This window comes from Hemiscyllium ocellatum, chromosome 1, assembly GCF_020745735.1.
Source record: "Hemiscyllium ocellatum isolate sHemOce1 chromosome 1, sHemOce1.pat.X.cur, whole genome shotgun sequence".
Lineage (NCBI taxonomy): Eukaryota > Metazoa > Chordata > Chondrichthyes > Orectolobiformes > Hemiscylliidae > Hemiscyllium > Hemiscyllium ocellatum.
In genome coordinates, this window is record NC_083401.1 from 13,380,106 (window position 1) to 13,396,265 (window position 16,160).

At 41.3% G+C, this 16,160-nt stretch overlaps 1 protein-coding gene across 1 annotated transcript in view; it reads right to left on the minus strand.

Moving 5' to 3' along the window:
- Positions 1-16,160, minus strand: part of LOC132823008 (exocyst complex component 6B) — a 649,049-nt gene that overhangs the window by 526,629 nt on the left and 106,260 nt on the right. Inside the window, exons 2-5 of the mRNA XM_060836576.1 lie at positions 13,837-14,002; positions 12,429-12,476; positions 11,696-11,786; positions 8,816-8,861 (exon numbers count right to left, since the gene is read on the minus strand). Coding sequence (XP_060692559.1) covers positions 8,816-8,861; positions 11,696-11,786; positions 12,429-12,476; positions 13,837-14,002 — 351 coding nt within the window. The remainder of the gene's footprint in view (positions 1-8,815; positions 8,862-11,695; positions 11,787-12,428; positions 12,477-13,836; positions 14,003-16,160) is intronic.

A 16,160-nucleotide genomic window follows, 5' to 3' on the forward strand; every position in this document is an offset into this window, starting at 1 on the left:
GTCTTAAATTAATCCAGTCCCATCGGCCAGCATTTGGCCAATATCGTTCGAAATCTTTCCTATTCATGTACTAATCCAGATGCCTTTTCAATGTTGTGATTGTACCAGCCTCCTCTGGCAACTCATTTCATACACACATCACACTCTGTTTGAAAACCATCATTTTCATTAGCAATGGAGTCCTTTATTAGCAAAATCACACATTTCATACAGTAGACATAACTCATTCCTTCTTAGAACATAGAATATTACAGCGCAGCACAGGCCCTTCAGCCCTCTATGTTGAGCCATCCTGTGAAATCAATCTGAAGCCCATCTACACTATTTCATTCTCATCCGTACACCTATCCAATGACCACTTAAACACCCTTAAAGTTGGCGAGTCTACACCTGTTGCAAGCAGTGTATTCCACACCTCTACAACTCTGAGTAAAAAACCTACCTCTGACATTTGTCCTTTATCTATCACCCCTCAATTAGAAGTTATGGCACCTCGTGCTGGCCATCGCCACCCCAGGAGAAAGGTTCTCCCTGTCCACCCGATCTAATTCTCTGACGATCTTGTATGTCTCAATTAAGTCACCTCCCAACCTTCTTCTTTCTAACAAAAACAGCATCAAGTCCCTCGGCCTTTCCTCGTATGAACTTCCCTTCATACCAGACAACATCCTAGTTAATCTCCTCTGAACCCTTTCCAAAGCTTCCACATCCTTCCCAAAATTCGGTGACAAGAACTGCACGCAATACTCCAAGTGCAGCCGCACCAGAGTTTTGTACAGCTGCAGCACGACCTCGTGGTTCCAAAACGCGATCCCTCTACTAATAAAAGCAAACACACTGTATGCCTTCTTAACAGCCCTATCAACCTGGGTAGCAACTCAGAGGGATATATGTACATGGGCACTGAGATCTCTTTGCTCATCTAAAATACCAAGAATCTGACCATTAGCCCAATACTCTGGATTCCTGTTACTCCTTCCAAAGTGAATCACTTCACACTTTTCCGCATTAAACTCCATTTTCCACCTTTCAGCCCAGCTTTGCAGATTATCTATGCCCCTCTGTAACCTACAACATCATTCGGCACTATCCACAATTGTACCGACCTTAGTGCCATTCGCAAATTTACTAACCCATCATTCTGCACCCTCATCGAGGTCGTTTATAAAAATGACAAACAGCACTGGACCCAAAACGGATCCTCGCAGTACACCACTAATAACTGAGCTCTAGATTAGATTAAATTACTTAGATTAGATTAAATTAGATTACTTACAGTGTGTAAACAGGCCCTTCGGCCCAACAAGTCCACACCGACCTTCCGGAGAGCAACCAACCCAGACCCATTCCCCTACATTTACCCCTTTACCTAACACTCCGGGCAATTTAGCATGGCCAATTCACCTAACTTGCACATCTTTAGACTGTGGGAGGAAACTGGAGCACCCGGAGGAAACCCACTCAGACACGGGGAGAATGTGCAAACTCCACACAGACAGTTGCCTGAGGCGGGATTTGACTCTAGGATGAACATTTCCCATCAAACACCACCCGCTATCTTCTTTCAGCTAGCCAATTTCTGATCCAAACCACTAAATCACCCTCAATCCCATGACTCCGTATTTTGTGCAGTAGCCTACCATGGGGAACCTTATCAAACACTTTACTGAAATTCATATAAACCACATCAACTGCTTTACCCTCACCCACCTGTTTGGTCACCTTCTCAAAGAACCCTATAAGGTTTGTGAGGGACAACCTACCCTTAACAAAACCGTACTGGCTATCCCTAATCAACTTATTCCTATCAAGATGATTATAAACGTTATCTCTTATAACCTTTTCCAACATTTTACCCACAATGAAGTTAGGCTCACTGGTCTATAATTAATAGGGTTGTCTCTACTCCCATTCTTCAACAAGGGAACAACATTTGCCAACCTCCAGTCTTCTGGTACTATTCCTGTAGACAATGACAACATAAAGATCAAAGCCAAAGGCTCTGCAATCTCTTCCTTGGCTTCCCAGAGAATCAGAGGATAAATCCCATCCAGCCAGGGGATTTATCTATTTTCACACTTTCCAGAATTTCTAACACCTCCTCTTTGTGAACCTCAAACCCATCTAGTCTCATAACCTGTTTCTCAGTATTCTCCTTGACAACATTGTCTTTTTCCAGGGTGAATATTGACAAAATATACTCATTTAGTATGTCCCCTATCTTCTCTTGACTCTACGCACAACTTCCTACTTCTGTCCTTGATTGGTCCTAATCTTACTCTAGTCATTCTTTTAAGCCTTTTATACCTGTAGAAAGCTTTAGGGTTTTACCTGATCCTATCTGCCAACAACATCTCATGTCTTCTCCTTACTCATCTTAGCTCTCTCTTTAGGTCTTTCCTGGTTACCTTCTAACTCTCAGTTGTCCTAACTGAGCCTTTACATCTCATCCTAATATAAGCCTTTCTCTTGCTCTTGACAAGAGATTCAACTTCCTTAGTAAACCACGGCTCTTGTGCTCGACAACTTCTTCCCCATCCAACAGGTACATACTTATCAATGACACAGCAGCTATTCCTCGAATAAGCTTCACATTTCCATTCTGCCCATGCCCTGCAGTTTCCTTCCACATCCTATGCATCCTAAATTTTGTCTAATCGCATCGTAATTGCCCTTCCCCCAGCTGTAGCTCTTGCCCTCTGGTGTATACTTATCCTTTTCCATCGTTAAAGTAAACATAACTGAACTATGGTCACTATCATCAAAGTGCTCATCTACCTCCAAATCTAACAGCTGGACAGATTCATTCCCCAGTACCAAATCTAATATGGCCTCGCCCCTTGTTGGCCTGTCTACATACTGTCAGAAAACCCTCCTGCATACAATGGACAAAAACGGACCCATCTGAAGTACTTGAACTGCAGTATTCCCAGTCAATATTAGGGAAGCTGAAGTTCCCCATAACAACTACCCTGTCACTCTCGCTCCTATTGAGAATCATCTTTGCTATCCTTCCCTCTAAATCTCTGGAACTATTTGGAGGCCAATAGAAACCTCCTAACAGGGTGACCTCTCCTTTCCTGTTTCTAATCTCAGCCCGTACCACCTCAGTTGACGAGTCCTCAAATGTCCTTTCTGCAGCCATATACTGTCCTTGACTAACAATTCAACACCCTACCTCTTTTACCATCTTCTTTGTTCTTACTGAATCATCTAAATCCCAGAACATGCAACAACCATTCCTGTCCTTCCTCTACCCATGTCTCAGCAGGCACTGAAGAAAGCTAATAGCATCCTGGCCTTCATAACAAGAGGAATTGAGTATAGAAGCAAAGAGTTCTTCTGCAGCTGTACAGGGCCCTGGTGAGACCGCACTTGGAATATTGTGTGCAGTTCTGGTGCCCAAATTTGAGGAAAGACATTCTGGCTAGGAGTGCAGCGTAGGTTCACGAGGGCTATCTTACGTTGAAAGGTTGGAGCGACTGGGCTTGTATACGCTTCAGAGCTGAAAAATGTGTTGCTGGAAAAGCACAGCAGGTCAGGCAACATCCAAGGAGCAAGAGAATCGACGTTTTGGGCATAAGCCCTTCATTCCTGAAGAAGGGCTTATGCCCAAAACGTCGATTCTCCTGTTCCTTGGATGCTGCCTGACCTGCTGCGTTTTTCCAGCAACACATTTTCAGCTCTGATCTCCAGCATCTGCAGCACTCACTTTCTCCTCCTTGTAAACCCTTCAGCGGAAACATGCTTCCTGCATCCAGAGTGTTCAATCCTTTAATAACCTTATACGTCTCAATCAGATCCCCTCTCAGTCTTCTAAACTGAGGACACAGTTTAAAAATAAGGGGTAGGCCATTTAGACCAGAGTTGAGGAGAAACCTCTTCACCCAGAGAGTGGTGGGTGTATGGAATGCTCTGCCCCAGAAGGCTGTGGAGGCCAAGTCTCTGGACACTTTCAAGAAAGAAATGGATAGAGCTCTTAAAGACAGTGGATTCAAGGGTTATGGGGATAAGGCAGGAACAGGATACTGATTGAGGATGATCAGCCATGATCAAAATGAATGGTGGTGCTGGCTCGAGGGAAGAATGGCCTACTCCTGCACCTATTGTCTATTGTCTGAAGTGGCCACAACATCGGAATCCAAGGTACCAACCCATGCTGCAAGTTCACCCACTTTATTCTGGATGCTCGTGGCGTTGAAATAGACACACTTCAAACTAACCTTTTGCTTGCTGGTGCCCTGTTGTGACCCTGAAACCTTATTTCAGACCTCCTTCCTCTCAATCTCCTCTGTACACGAACTACAATGTGGGTTCCCAGCCCCCTGCTGAATTAGTTTAAACCCACCCAAACAGCATTAGCAAATTTTCCTCCCAGAATATTAGTATCCCTCTGGTTCAGGTGAAGACCATCCTGTTTGTAGAGGCCCCACCTACCCCAGAAAGAGTCCTAATTATCCTGGAATCCAAAACCCTCCCTCCTGCACCATCCTTGTGGTCACGTGTTCAACTCCTCGCTCTCCATTCTTTGCTGTTGTTGGTGGCCCCTCCTCTGACAGGCTCCTTCTCTAACATGCTTTTCCTTAATTCAGGGGCTCGATCAGACTGGATCTTTTCTCACATTATTCCTTTCTCACTGCAGTGACTCTCAGCAAAACATTCCTAATGTTAATATTAGAGCTTTACCAAAGAGTTAAACCTACAGTCATCAATTTTCTTCAGACTTGCCAAAATCCAATCACTGTATCTTGATACCATCATTGGAGGCTCGATGGACAAATGAATTCTTCCTTCACTTCAAGGAACTACTCTTCACCTTACTGTTAAAAGTCAGCGGTCAGCTTTGATGTTTCCACATTTGATGATGCTCATGGTCAGATTTCTTCTGTTCATAACTAGATCACCTCCCAGATTTGGTTTCCTTACAGTGCCAGGAACCCCAGTTCAATTCTAGCCTTGGGCAACTGTCTGTGTGGAGTTTGTACATTCTCCCCGTGTTTGCACGTATTTCCTCCGGGTGCTCCAGTTTCCCCCCAACAGTACAAAGATGTGCAGGTTAGGTGGATTGGCCATGGGAAATGCAAGTGTACAGGGGCAGGTTTAGGGGGTGGGTCTAGGTGGGATGCTCTTCAGAGGACGGGTATGTACTCGATGGGCTAAATAGCCTGCTTCCACACTGTCGGGATTCTATTCTATTCTATTTAACTTCCCTAAAACTATTAATGTCTACAAAGCAAATATATCCAACCAGTCTGAATAATCCTCATATTTGGAAAATTTTCAACAACTGAAATAGAGAAAAAGAATCTATGGTCTGTTGGTGATCCTTTCCCAGCTCAAAGCTTTCTTGCTGTCCTTTTGCTTTTTCTATTTTATTCATGTTACCTCTGAGGTTTCTTCTTGCTCCTACCAAGTATCAGACATGCTATCTAAGACTCTCTTTCCCCTCCCTCATCTCCTGTTTCAAAATCCAAATCCCATGCATGCCTCCAATTCAACTGCCCATTCACTCCCGGCCTTCAATGCTCCAGGACTCATTAAATAGCCTGTCATTCCGTCCAGTGGGAAAATGGAGACCAGGAGTAGAAGAGGGGACCATTAAGCCCTTTGAGTCTATTCTGTCATTCAATGAAATCATGGCTGATCTCTGGCCTAACTCTATATACCTGCCTTTGGCCCATATCCCTTAACACCTTTGCAACCAGTGTTCTGCAACAAACAATTCTATTCTAACTCATTGCTGCAGAGGTGTTCTTAAACACATAACTCCATCATCTCTCTCCTCACGTCTGCAACACACAGACTCACAGAATGTGTAAAGAAGGCATTTGACACATCGTACTTCATCCAATTCATCTCCACCTGCCTGCTCATTCCTGATAACGTTACAAACTTCCCCATTCAAGGAAAATTAAGGAGCTCTTTAAAATTCTAGCTGTTGGAGCAAACACTTGATCACCTGCATTTCCTTATAACATTCAATTTTAAACTTCAGCATCCTATAATCTCCACAAAGTGTTTTTGAGCATTTTACTATGTTAAAGATGTTCCCTAAAGTTACGATTCAAACGGGTTCCACCACCTTTTCTGATAATGACTCCACATCAGACTTCACTTTGTTGGGAAACTTACAGCCCAATAGCCTCAACATTGACTTCACTCAGCCTTATCCCAGTTTAAACCCACCTCATCCCCTCGCTTCCCTGACCTCATAGAGTCAAAGAATCCCACAACACGGAGACAGGCCCAATGGTGCACACTGGTCCTGCTGACCAAAATGTCCATCAACGCTAAGCCATTCCCCCGCACTTGGCTCATAATCTTCTAAACTTTTCCGATCCATGTATTTGTCCAAATTCATTTTAAATGTCGCTAATGCACCTGCCTCAACCACTTCTGCTGGCCTCTCATTCCATACGTGTATCACCCTCTGTGTAAAAATGTTGCCCCTCAAGTTCCTTTTTATTCTTTCCCCTCTAACCTTAAACTGATGCCCTCTAGTGCTTGATTCTCCAACCTGATCTGACCCAACCTGTCCATTTTCCAACTCATCTATCCGCTCCGCCCTTTCCACTGACCAATCATAACAGCCACTGACCTGCATTCACCTCTCACTATCCCACCTACCCTTCCCAACCCCAGTCCCCTCTCTGTATCTACTTCTTGGCTCCTTCCCCCCTCCCCAGTCCTGACAAAGGGTTTTGTCCCAAAATGTTGACTTTCCTGCTGCTCGAAAGCTGTCTGACATCGGTGGTTTCCCAGCCAAATCAGAAATACTTTTTGTGTGAGAGAAAAGTCTACATCTCTCTTTTGGTTTTTGTACCCCTGTGTAATAAATTTGTCTCCTCTGGTTCCTAACTCTCCAACCACTGAAAACATTGCTCCCTTACTTACACTACCAAAACTCTTCATAATTTTGAACTCCTTTATCATGTTTTATCTCCTCTGGTCTTACGTAAAGATGTCGTAGTACATTACATCCCTATTTAATTTATCTCTCCTTGTGCTCTATTTTGACTTTAGTCTTGTCTAACACTGTGGACCTTGGCACTTTATCTAGTTATTGCCACTGAAACAAAGAAATGTACTCGGAGGCCCCACAGCAATACTCAGCTCCTTGCATAGGTCTCTACGATGCAGCATCCATCAGATTCCAATACACAAAAAATCATTTTTCCAGATGTTGGATAATGAAAAGCATTTGGGTTTTGGAAAATGTATTGTGCACAGATTTCCAGCTAATCAACTGCAAATTTTACTACAAACCCACCATGCCGATGTCAAACATTAGCTTAAAGCTGAACAGCCCTGAAATGAATCAAATGTTCAAAAAGGGGGAAAGGGTTGGTAACGCTGTACTTTCACAAGACTATGGGACATTAATAAAATAAAAAGGTGCAATGCACAGTTCAATTAGCTTAGCAAAACCATCTTAAGATGCTGTGGAAGAGTACAGGTGAACAAAATTTGACATTAAGCCATGAAGTAAAATAGTTGAAGAGTGTGAGGCTGGGAAAACACACTAGGTCAGGCAGCATCCAAGGAACAGGAGAATCGACGTTTCAGACATATGCCCTTCACTAGAAATGGCAGGATGCTGCCTGACCTGCTGTGCTTTTCCAGCACCACGCTCTTTAATTCTAATCTCCAGCATCTGAAGTCCTCACTTTCTCGTCCACAAAGTGAAATAGGTTTAAGGGATAACTTATGATTACAAAGATAGAATAAAACCAGAAGACACAATTGTCTACAACCCAAGTACCAAACTATGACATGAAACATGTCAAAATTTCAAAATTGTCTTCACCGACATATGGGGACATATGGGATCTAACTAAATCAACTATCATTCTTAACATTAAGATATCATTAAACTGAGTACGGCACTAATTAACCCAATTAAAACTGAAGGTAGTGGGATCAGGAGGAAAACGTCAATGACTGCAATGTGAAGTGTCTGCAGCACTTCACCAAGATGTCTTTAGTAGCACATTCCCAGCCTGGGAGCTCCAACACCTGGAAGGTAGAGAACAGCAAATGCACCTTCAGATCAAAACTTCGGAAAATTGTCACACAACATTCTTGCTTCACCTTGACAGGGATAAACACACAAAATGCTAACAGCATTGTGAAATATCTTCAACACATGCAATGGTTAAACATGATAGTCCATCAACCCTTTCTGAAGGGTAAATGGGGATAGGCAACAAACAACTGGACCTGATAGCAACTTGCATTTCCTGACAAGAATAAAACAAAAATCTCCACCTTTGCCTGCTGACTGCAATCAATTAGTCCTCTCTACAGCCCTTTTGTGTTTGTAAATCACTATAATTTATTTTTTAAGTAATTCACTTTAAACCACTGCAACACCAGCTAGTCACACAGTCATGAGCCTTACATGATGAGGCATATTCTATTTTTATGCTGTTTTGAACTTCAAAGATCAGCAAATGTATACAGAAAAATAATTTTTTGGGCTAAATAATTCAAAACCATTTGATCAGTCTGCCTTACATTACCCAACATGCTTCACACCTCTGAAGTCATGAATCCCACTTGACTCAATGGTTAGGTTTCCTGGAAACCTTCAGATCCTACCACAAATCCTTGTGAAAAATGTTTATTTCCATCCTCTTGATGCACTCTCTGCTTCCACTTCACCCCCATTTAATTGTAATTAGAACTCCTCAAACAACTGCTGTGCAAATAAACTTGTAAGTGCTTAACATGGGTAGAGATGAAGATGAATGGGACACTTCTGCTAACTAGCGTTTACAGTCATTGGACCATCTACGTCAAGGTTGCAATTTACCTTTTAGTCTTCAGTTGCTCCCGTAATTTGCTGTACATCTCCAGTACTGAAAAAAAAGAGACAGGTCAGATATTGAAATAAATAGCTTGCCATGCAATTATTTTTGTTATTATGAGATCCCATTTTCTTTCAATGCTCCTATGTTTAACTGTTTCAATACTTACACTTTAATTTCACTTTAAGACGAAAAGTCATACAGATGAAAGAAAAGACTGTGTCAGAGTTTTTCATCTTGCACTCGTCAGAACAGGTATGCAAGAATACCAAATAAAAATGACTTTTATTACACTTGTGTTTCATTCCTCCAGTCAGTGGATGTCAAAACAAACAGATGGTAATCACCATATCCAATGGCTTCTAAGAAATATTTGCAAGGTTTTTTTTGTCATTCCTAGGATGTGGGCTTTACTGGCTATGCACAGGTTGAGAATCAGAACCAAATCTGTAGTCAATTGACAACTCAGGCCCAATTTCCTATTCCTAACATCCCATTTCATATCCAACTCAATTCAAGGAAATATAGCTTACTTCCTGCCCAAGGAAGATTAATCTGGCAACAAGTGGCCTTTAGTGGATAAGTTATCTCTGTAACTATATTCCCAAAAAGAAAGTGTATAAGGTACCTTGCAAACACAATCTGAACCAGTGCTGTATCACAGAACAAAGATGATCACACTTAGAACTAAGTCATTATCAGGGTCTATTTGAACACTTAAAAAAAAAGGTGATTATCAAGTCTTTCAATCACCTTGAAAATGATTCTAAACATAATTCTAGTAAGCCAAACAAAGGCTTTCAAACAGAAATTTGTTTTGGCCTTCTAGTAATCATGCCTTTTTAACCTAGCTGGTAGTGCTCCTAGAAGCATGGCATTCCAACTCGAACTCCATCAACAAACACATTAAGTTAGACCCCAACTACCACCCCCTGAGGAAAAGAACAGGAAATGACATCACCAACCCAAAGAAACCAAAACATATGAATAGAAAGCAAGAATCATCAGCAGTGCTTCGCCCGGAGACCCACTGAAGATGTTGCCTACTAGGGTGACAAAACTTCAGGAAATGAACCTTGCAGCTCAGCGAGCAAACCTACATCTAGAACCTCAACCTGAGCTACAAACCTTCTCAAAACTCGTTCCCACCAGTTTCTCCCTACCATAAGGATTATGATTAAAGCTTATGTTCACCACTGTACATGGATCATGACTAGACCACTAACCATGTATGGAGTAAAAGTCGGTAATCAAAACATCAGTTTTTTCTCCAATCATAGAAATTGGCGTGATCATTTGAAAATTTACATTCTTGCTTTTGTGATGAGTACATGATAAAATGTTTCAACAACACATATCTCTCAGCACCATGTGGTAAACTTGTTTTGAAGTATTTATACTTCAGTCTTTGAGCACTTGGACTGGATGAAGCTTCAATAAGCAGTGTTGGTAAATCTATTTAAATCACAGTTTTATAATCTGTAACAATGGTCAGGATATTTTGCAATTCACTATATGCAGTTCTTGATAACATTTGGAATGAAGCACAATTGGCACTGAATTCTTGGAATTCAAATAAAGGCAGAGGAGATGCAAAGTCAATGGTAGAATATCAATCAGAAAGAACTAGTTGCATTGGCATATTGTGCTACAATATCAATAAGAAACATGCCAAACTTCTTGATGAAGTGTAAATTGCTTCAAAGCACAGGCACTTTTCCAGTATGGGTAAATACAGAAGCCAACAAACAGCAATTATGGGATTTCCAGTTTTTGGTGTGGTTCAAGGAAAGAGCTTTGGCCAGGACACCCTGTTCTATTTACAACATTCTCATGTTGGTCTTTTATATCCATCTGAACTGATCGTACATGGGTTTTAAAATCGCATCTGAAGGTTAGCTTCTCTGACAATCCAGCATTCTTGTTAGTGTCACAGAAAAATATACTGCTACCCAGAAGAATAATCAGTATAGCACTGAAAAATCTCTTCAAAACATCTGATTCTAAGATAGGAATAATACCAACTGAGAGAAGCAGATACTATTTGCAATGATCAGGAGTCAAATAGTGTTAAGTACATGCACACACACAGACACATGCACGCGCAAACACAGACATTCTGCAAAATCTCTGTCTCTCTTTTCACCTTTAAGACACTCCTTCAACCCTCTTCAACCTGCTCTGATATCTCTTTACATGACTCAGAATTAATATTTTGACATAATATGCCTGAGATCCTCTATGTTAAAGTGCTATAAAATGCAAGGTGTTATTTGCCCCATCATTCATTTGCTAGGTCTCTGAAAGAGCAATCCAGTTAGTCCCTGTTTCCTCTTGCTGCATAGCCATTTTTGTTTCATTTTAAATTTGGTTTTAATTCTCTCTTGAAGTTGACAGTGAATCAGTTTCTTCTTGGGAACTTAGGCCACAGCTTGCTCTACAAATAAATATTCTCAACTTCTGCCATCTGGTCACTGTTTGATATTTATCTTAAACATAGCATTTGCCAAACCCCTATACCAAGTAAGATTAAAAAACCATGGTGCAAGATGTCAATTCTTTCCTGGAATGGACTGGGGGAACAGAGGAAGCTGAATCAAGAGCTAGTTCAATAAGTACATAGATGAAGCTTTGACGGATGTTTGTGCACACTGTTTGGGATATGGTGCTTCCCAGGGAGAAACATTCATGTGGATGGCAATGGTCTTCTCTGCTGCTCTACATTTCTATTTTCATACATTCTCTGTCATACCCCTCTGCTTTAATTTTTTTTGTTGTCACATTTTGTCCATTCAGAACCATTCGACTGACTCAAGATGCTATGACAATTATCACTAAACCTGTTATCTCCTGTAGGAACCTTGCTGACGATAACTGTTTTGTACCTGGTAGACAGAGCGTCAGCTGGTCCACTGTAGCTGCTATATTCCTTTGCTGTGAGCGACACTTCCTCAGTTCCTCCATTTCAGTGAGTAGCTGCAGAGGCATATGTTGAAAAGAAACAATTTGGTGACTATATTTTCATGAATCAGTCAGTCAGTCTTGAAAGATTCATTAACCAAGCAGTCCTTATATTTTTTAGACTCAGTGATTTTCACCACCCTGCCTCACTGACACCATTTTCTTTGTGTCATCCCAGTGGCCACCACCCACATGCACAACAGCCTTCCGCCAAGCGAAGAGAGGAAGCATCACTATCCTGGTTTTATGCATGTTTTATAAGATACCACAGTGCAAACAGCTGAGTTTCTACGCAGAATTCACTAATACCCAACAGATACTACTGACTTAGATTAAGTTCAGCAGAACTCACCAATTTAACATCCCCGGCCAAGGTGACTTGCTGATTAACTCATATTTACCTGGAAGGCTTTGACGCAGAAACTAACTGTAGTACATTTTCATGGAGATGCATAGGTCAGCACAAGGCAGTGGTTGGTGAGATTTAAAAGCATTGACAGTAGCAAAAAAAAGGTCTATAAATGAAATAATTTGCCTTTATGACCAACTTTAGGGCACTTCACAGGCAAGGAAGCAATTTGGAAGTATAATCACTGCTGAGATGAAGGAAACAGCAATGGGGGGACAAAGAAAATGAGACAGTGGAAAAGAGCTCACCTCTCTCCCTGATTCTTGCAGCTTGTTATTGGTGTCTGTCACCTGAATCTGAAATGTAGGAAATGAAACATCTCACTTTAAAACATTGTTTGAAAAGAAAAGTAAATTTAGAGCTAAAACAATGAGGGTTTTGGAGAAGAATATATTGTCAATACCACCCAGTGGTCTATTAATATGATCCATGGAGCGTTGAGACATTTTAAAAGAGATATCGGGACAGCAAATCAGGAATTAGCCCAAGTTCAGTTGATAGGTACACCTTGAAGACAGCAAGTGAGACAAAACTATTTCCATCATTGATTGGGCCTGAAATGAATGGAGCCTAAAACCCCTCTGTCACTAGAACCTCACGATAACTGACCAAATCATCACAGTTTTAAGAGCTGGTCATCAGTAATCAATTATTTCTGCTGACAGGTGTATCAACTTGTAAAATAGAAACAGGCTATTTAATACAATTTGTCTGCACTTTACAGATCATCCTTTTGTCCCTGTCCCAGTAAAGTACAGCTCACAGCCTAATCCATCTCCAACATTTCCCAGTTCTGAGGAAGGTCATCAACCTAAAACATGAACTCTGTTTCTCTCTATATAAATACTGCACAACTGGCTCAACTTTCACAGCATTTTCTGTTTTTAATTTCAGATTTTCAGTATCTGCAATTTTCTGGTCTTTCATTTGGTTCTTGCTGGTGTTTGTATTTCACACAGGCCTCCTCTATTCCACTTGTCCCTTGCCACTCTGCTCTCTTCACCCTCCTGTGCATATCACTTGTGGAAGCAAGTTCTACAGTCTCACCACACTGTGGTGGCAATGAGAATGAAGAGGATGAGGCTCCTGGTCAGTTGATTGGTCTGCTGCATTAGTATGGATCAGACACAAAGGCTTCCCAGCATTTGCAGTAACCAGATTCATACAGACAAACTTATCTTGTTATAAGGTCTTAGGTGATCTGACTGTAGCCTGAACTCTACTTTCCTGACTACCCTGCATAACCTTGGACTTCCTTTTTAATCTAGAATCCATCTATAGCTGTCTTGAAACTTTCACTGACAAAACCTCCACTGCTCTCTGTGAAAGAGAATCCTACAGGTGAATGACCCTCAGAAAAAAATAAATCTCCTCATGTCTGTCTTAAATAGCAGACTCCTCATTCTTAAACTATCTGTCCTGGCTCTAGTCATTCCCACAAAATTCCTCCCAGGATCCAGAATCAAGTTCCCTCAAGGGTTTTTGTTTCAAAAAGACCACATCTCATTCTTGTCAACTGCAATGGTATTCAGCCTAACCTGTTCAACCTTTCCTCATCAAGATAAGTCCTTCACCACAGGAATAAGTCAAGTGAACCTCCTTATTTCACAATGTGGCAATACTACACAAGACAAGAGGGGGGAAAGTGCAACATACCTTCAACTTCTGTGCTTCTCCCCGCACTTTTAGCAGTTCTGTGATGGAGTCTACAAATCCCTGGAAATGGAAGTTGCACATTTTCTCGATCTCCCGATCATGGTTCCTGATCCGGGCCTCCAGCTTCTCCATGAAGCGCCAGTGTTCCTCCCCATCGTACACTGACCTGAAATGGAACAATTCAGCTACACTTTAAAGCTTATAGCATTTTCACACATCTAATCCCAACCTTTTTTCAACTTTCCTGCTTTTAACTACTTCACCATTGCTGGTCGTACCTTCAACTGTATTAGTACTATGCTTTGAAATGCCTTCATGAAATGCCTTAATCTTTCTTCCTTTTAGATACTTCTATATACTTCTTTGACCACCTATCCTAATGTCTCCTCATGTGTCTTTGTGTTAAACTTTGAGGAAATCACTCTGGGAAATTTTATTATATAAAAGATGGTGTATAAATGGAAGTTTAATTTGTATAGCTTCCAGGCAGGGAATGTTTGATGAGAAATCTATATGTTATTTAATTCTGAGAAAGTTTAAGCTCTCAGTTTTGTAACTACTCATCGAAGAAGACTTAATGGTCCACAGGAAAGAACCAGAGACAATCAGTTATGGCAAGCTTAAGTATTTGTTATGCAGGATGAATTTCTGCAGACTTGAATCTTGTCAACACATAGTGTCAGGAAGCATGATGAAACTTTGTTATTTTGTTTTGTTGTAAAATCTTTCAAACTGTGTTCTACAGTAAGATTTTTGTGAAGTAAGGTTTTTGTTTCTCCTTTTGTGTATTCAACTTAAGTTCTGTTGTTAAAGAAAATCTGCAGCCTCACGTAACTATGCTTCAGTAACTCATCATCACATTAATTAGAAAAGAAATAAATGTGACCTTTTAACCTAGATTTAATTCTGGGATTGGATTTGTCTAGTTACACTGTGAGCTGGAATCATAAGTTTGTACACAGATACAGCAAGTATTTTGGAAAGCTAATAAAATGTTATTGTTTTTGCAAGGGGACATGAGTACAAAAGTAGGGAGGTTGTTGTTCAATTATATAGGGCACTGGTGAGAGCACATTTGGAGTACTGTGTACAGTATGGGTATCCTTGTTTACAGAAGGATACAAACTCAGATAAGGTTTACTAGACTAATAACTGTAATGATCTTATAAGAGAAAAACTGGGAAGGCTGAGCTTGAGGTTACATGATTGAAACATACAAGGTCCTGAGTGGTCTTGACAAGGTAGATGTGAGGAGATGGTTCCTATTGCAGGAGAAACTAGAACTAAGGCTCACCGTACAGAAATAAGGTAGAAAGCAGAAGATTTCTCTCAGAGGTTTGTGAATCTTTGAAACTCCCTTCCTTGGAAGGCGGTACAAACAGAGTCATCGAATGCTTTTAGGGCAAATGTAGACAAATTCCCAATAATCAAAGGGTGAAAGGTTGTCAGGGTAGGCAGGAATGTGGAGTAGGAGAAAGTGAGGACTGCAGATGCTGGAGATCAGAGCTGAAAGTGTGTTGCTGGAAAGGCGCAGCAGGTCAGGCAGCATCCAAGAAGCAGGAGAATCGATGTTTCGGGAATGAAGAAGGGCTCATGCCTGAAACGTCAATTCTCTTGCTCCTTGGATGCTGCCTGACCTACGGCGCCTTTCCAGCAACACATTTTCAGCTCAGGAATGTGGAGAAATCAGATCAGCAATGATCTGACTCAATGACATAGCAGAGTCAAGAGGTTGAGTGGTCTATTCCTGCTCCTAATTCATATGCTCTAAAGTCACTTGTTCCTCCCAAAAGGAACTATGCACACATTTCGAAGTAACCAGATACTATTACTGCCTTTGAATGACTCAACTAAAAATGCTGCCACTGAGGGAGTCTGCTCCACCTATTAATTAGTTTCACAATGGAATATTGGCTCTGCAGAGACATTTTCAATTTACCTTCCTTCAATCACTTCGTTTATGGGTCAAATAGGTTATTTCAAAAGAATCAAATAAACCAACCATCTAAGGCCTGAGAGGGTTTGATAGTACATGGGTTTAACCACTGGACACGTCTTATCACAGAGCTGGCAAATGAACAGATGGCAGCGGGATTATAGCCAAATTGAATTCTTCCATGAGCAGTAGATGGGGGAGCCACTGGGCAGTGATGGGAAAATCCTGGACCAATGGACTTCACCAAACCCAGCTGTGCAGATCTAACAACCTCACCTGAAGAACGAAAAAGGAGTAGTCTATTCAAATGGAAGCAGACTGCAGAACTTGATTGTACAGAAGGATCTGGGTGTCCCGATACCCAGAGAGAATCACAGAGTCATACAAT